General features: G+C 36.9%; 1 protein-coding gene across 1 annotated transcript; it reads right to left on the minus strand.

Moving 5' to 3' along the window:
• Positions 1-1569: 1569 nt before the first annotated feature.
• Positions 1570-4764, minus strand: LOC114317908 (transmembrane 9 superfamily member 12). Its single transcript, XM_028264714.2, has 2 exons — positions 4535-4764; positions 1570-3933 (listed from the first exon to the last, which is right to left on the minus strand). Exon 2 carries the CDS (start codon positions 3846-3848, stop codon positions 1872-1874), a length of 1977 nt encoding a protein of 658 aa, XP_028120515.2. The 5' UTR covers positions 3849-3933; positions 4535-4764; the 3' UTR covers positions 1570-1871.
• Between the last annotated feature and the right edge of the window lie 364 nt (positions 4765-5128).

Consider the following 5128-nt stretch of genomic DNA (forward strand, 5'->3'; position numbering starts at 1 on the left):
TGTGTCTCCCACGCCCAGTCCCTCCGCCGGACTTCACCCACGCTTGACCCCTCCGCCGAACTTCACCCACTATCGACTCACCCAAGGTGGAAACACACCCTCTGCCGGACTTCAATGTTGGTCCTCCTTTCATTGGCCTTTGTCAGGAAAGCTATTGAAGTAAAATCCATCATATCCTTGTGCTGGTAGTTGTGCCTGTAATAACTCAATCCGAAAACTCCCATGGCCAAAGCTACCTTGGCCAAAGCCAGACACCCATGGAAATAAGACCCACTGCCACAGCTGAACAAAATCTACTATCACCTCCACTTCTATGGTCAAAACGGCTTCTTTTTCAACCCAAACACAGAAAACACACCCACCGTTGAAAGTAATCCACCGCTCCTATATTGTTGACCCAACGCCAACCTCCTCTTAATCAAAACAACCGCTGAGACACTACCACACATCTGGACGGAGTTCACCCCTCAAACTCCCATACGCATAGGAGCGCTCGAATGAAATCCTACACAAATCTGGATCATCTTCGACACTTATGCTTCCCCCCGAACAAAGCACCGAAACACCTCCATAGATCTGAACGGAGAACACCCCTCAAACTTCCACTCGCAAAGAAGCGCCTTAATGAACATCCTAGCCAAATCTGAATCGTCCTCTTTGCCGACTCAGTGAACATCCATAACGTTCACAAAAACACCCCCAAAAAAAAAAAAAAAAATCAACAGCAATAGCAACAAAACAAACGGAACTGGGTAGGGAAAAACTATGACGGTTTCAAGTTTGAATGAAGGAAAAACCAAGCAAAAAACACAAGAGGAAACTGGGCCAGCCGACTGCCATAGTCAATGGCAGCAACTGGCTAGCTGGCCAAAGCGAGACCTGGAGTGGAGATTTTAGAGAGAGAGAGAGAGAGAGAGAGAGAGAGTTACTTTAGGGCATTAAGGTCATGTGATATGAATATATCTAATTTAAACACACAATGAAATAAAATATTTTTTAAAAACAAAATAAAAATTTAAAAGATTTTTCTGTAATAAAATCTTAATTGGAGATGATTTTTTTCTAATTTATAATACATATGGGCATATATTTTATTTTTGTAATCTTTTTAGGGATTAAATAGATTTGAATTAAATATTTTAGAAACTTAATAGATTCAATTGATAGTTTAGGGACTAAATCGACTTTGATTTATATACTTTAAGTACTAAATAGATTTAATTGATAGCTCAGGGACTAAATAGACAATTTCATAATAGTTTAGGGGTAGAAAGTATAATAAACCCAAAAATAAGTCAGTTCAAGTAATTTCAGTTCCTTTTCATTTTCCTTGCGAAAATATAAGATTCAAACAAGTATAAGATATAAAATAATGATACATTAAAAAAAAAAAAAAAATTATCCAGGCGTATACAATCTATAATTCATATAAATCTCACCCAAAATAATATAACCGTGATGATTTTAAAATTATAATGTTGGATTTTTATTTTGAAATAAAAAACCACATTACTGAATCCATGCCAGGAGCAGTCAAGGGAGACACAGGGCTGCATCATACAATCACAATTAGCAATATAACCTACCTTTTTTTTCACCATAAAATCAAAAGAGTATACAAGGATATAAAGTTCAATTGATTACATCTAGTTTCCACTGCATCACAGAACGCAATGAGAATGAGACAGCTAAAACACAACTTTAATAGTATAAAAATCTGTAAACCTAAGGAAGCAGAGAAAATATAATAACCTCTCAATGCGGTGCGACATGATGTGTATCAAGACATATTTGGCAAAAGCAAAATGTTGGATTGATCCCACTCACCAGGAGACTTCAACCAGCCCATGAGGATTAGCAAATATACCTTTTCAATCAATCTTCACCGATGAAAAAAGGTAATGGACAAAATAGAACGATGTGAGGAAGCCAATAGTCCCCGTACACATCATGACCGCAATGGCCATGATCAGTGAATAACCAATATAAAGTATAGCTGACACAGGTCCACTCAAGCTCTTGAGATAAAAAACCAGGTAATTGATCGAGTACAAGAACACATAAAGAGCAACGGAACCTGAAGCATAGAATGCTTTCCACCACCACTGCCAATCCTCAACACAGAGATGCATGTAGGTAAGGACCACAGATACTTCTGCACAAACGACAACCAACAAAAAGAAGACAACAAGCAGGAATCCAAAGACATAATAGAACCTCCCGAGCCAGATGCTAGTGAGGATGAAGAGAAGTTCAATGAATAGGGTTCCAAATGGAAGGGTCCCAGCCCCAAGAACAAGAAGCCATGATGGATATTTGCGTGCAGGGATCTCTCTTGGGATTTGGTTAGTTCGTACAGGGTATTGAATAGGCTCAGCTCGTGTTCCTAAGAAACCTCCCAAAAGGGTTAGCGGCACTGAAATGCAGAACCAGAGAGATAGGAGAATAAAATACAGGGAAATGGGAATAGCACCGGTGCTTTTGTTACCCCAGAGAATAAAATTCAGCAGAGTGAGGATAACAAAACAAATTCCTGGGAAGAAGCATGCAACCAACCAGGCAACTGACCTCCAACCATCTGAAGTCCCCTTGATCGTTCTCCATAAACGTACACCAGCATAACCAGCAAAAGTCCCCAGGAAAAGATAAAGAATTATCATACCTGTCAACAACATTCCTCGAGAAGCTGGTGAAATGAAACCAAAGGCAGCAAATACAATAGTAACAATAGCCATCCCGCTGATCTGAACCCCATCTCCAATCATCACACAGAGTAGCTTTGAGTGATTTGGTTCTCTGAACACATCGCCAACGACAAGCTTCCAGCCTGAAAGCTCCTCATTCATCTGTGCTTGAGCTTCTTTGTCCAATTCCTCGTACCTTGCCAAATCCCTTCTGACTGTTCGTAAAAATATAACAAAAACAATACCAGCTAAGAAAAGGATCACCATTAGTGAATTCAGGATGGAAAACCAGTGGACTCGAGCACCTTCCATTTTCAGGTAAGCATCCCATCGAGATGGCCATCTAATATCACTCCTAACAAATTCAACTTCATAAGTGAATGATACTCTCTCTCGCTCCCTTATTATCTGAGATTTGTCAAGTTCCAACGGGCAGTTTACAGAGATATTGTCATACATATGGAGTTTTGACATCACATCGGGGTCATGTTTAACACTGCAAGGGACAACCTCAAAACCGACTATCTCATATCCAGAAGCCTTCTTCTTATCAGCTTGCGAAATTACACCCATACCCTCTTCCCCAGTACCAATTATCTGCACCCCTGCCCCTTCATACTCATGAACCAAAACCCTGAACTTGAGGTGATTGATCACATAGTCTTCATTACTATCTGGCGGTGTATACCCAACAGGAAACCCAGTCCATTGAATCTTATTTCCGTTTTGTTGAGCAAACCTCATGGCAGGCAAATTATCCAAAATCATATTTACTTGATACAGATCACGAGTCCTCTGTTTCAATAACTTTACCTCGTGCTCACTTAATGGACTTGTAATGCAGAGGAATACAGATTCATTGATGTTCATTCGAAAACGGTACGGAGAGCTGTCAATCTGATCTCCCATAAGGAGTTCTCCAAGATTCTCAGCACTTTTCTTTATTCCCTCAGGGGGTTTGCAGTACGGGAGAGTGTAATAACCGAAGGGAAGCTCAGTTTCAATAGAGGTCAATGAATTAACTTTGGCAAATATTTCATGACCTGTTGAATATGTATGCATGTAGCTTCCCGGGAGGTAAAAACCATTGCAGGCGTGTGAAACAAGAACGGCATAAATGAAAGCTACCCAATATGCCCTTTTTGGGATCAACAAAGAAGCCATTGAGTTTGAAAAAGGAACACAAAGCAGATCCCTCAAAACTATTCTTAATCTAAGCTTACGCTAGCAGGTTTATTCCACATCAAATCTGCAGAAGTGAAATTTTTGTATCAGTCTTTCAAATTGATCTCACCTAATGGATATAACAATTAAGAGGATCTCCAACCATCCCTTCCCAGAGAGAAGGTAAAATTGGAATCATGTAAGAAAAGAAAAATCACTATTTTCAACTAGCAAAGTACAGATCGATTGTTTGACCAATAGAATACAAATAGCTACAGCCTATTTCAGATAAATAAGTATCAAATAGTCCTACCCCAAAATACACTATTATGTAATTACATATACAAGCACAAATATAAACACTTATCACTGAGGATGTATATAGGAATATATACATAAAGATTTAATACACAAAATATTATTTGTTCATCTACAGATCCATCAACTAACCCAAAAATATAAAAAAGCAAGCTTCAAACTAGGAAAATTCAACAGCCAGCACTTCAAATCAAGGGCAGAGAAAATTGAAAGCCAGATCAGAGAACTAAACACAATTCCACAAACTCTATAAACAAAGCGAAGAACAAACGTGATAAAGTTAGTGTTGAAGAGAAACGTGAAGTGAACACTGTGTTCCTCATAGATCTATAGACGGCAAGAGAGCGAGAGAGAGATTGAAGACGAACCAGCGCCAGATTGCGTAACTCAGCAACAGTCTTGTTCGATTCGACTCTGTTCGCCTAAGATCAAGAGTTGTAGAATCGATACAGATATTCAATTTTCTGGGTTTGATATTAGCCCTATATATGTGTGCTCCAATAACTCGATTTAGATCTCATTGATTTAATTGACCTTTCTTGGTGTTACTATATTAGCCCTAAATATCTATGCTCCAATAACTCGATTTAGATTTCATGGTTTCAGTTTTTAAAGTTTTTTATTTTTTGTATTTTTTTATTTTTAATAAATATTTTTAAAATTTTAAATAAAATTTTATTTTAGATGCATATTTAGATGTGTTTAAATAATAAAATACTAGTGAAAAAATATTTTAAAAAATTAATAAATATATAAAAATATAAAAAATATATTGAATTTTTATTTTTTAAATTTTTGTATTTTTGTTATTTAATAAATTTTTTAAAGATTTCTTTCACAAATATTATATTTTTTAAGTATATTTATGTTAATTGTCTAAAAATTAAAAAAATCTTAAAATATTAAAAAAATTATTGAAAATAAAAAATAAAATTTTCTAAAAAGTGTTTTTTTGGAAATTA

Source organism: Camellia sinensis, chromosome 8 (genome assembly GCF_055761805.1).
Source record: "Camellia sinensis isolate YWXY chromosome 8, ASM5576180v1, whole genome shotgun sequence".
NCBI lineage: Eukaryota > Viridiplantae > Streptophyta > Magnoliopsida > Ericales > Theaceae > Camellia > Camellia sinensis.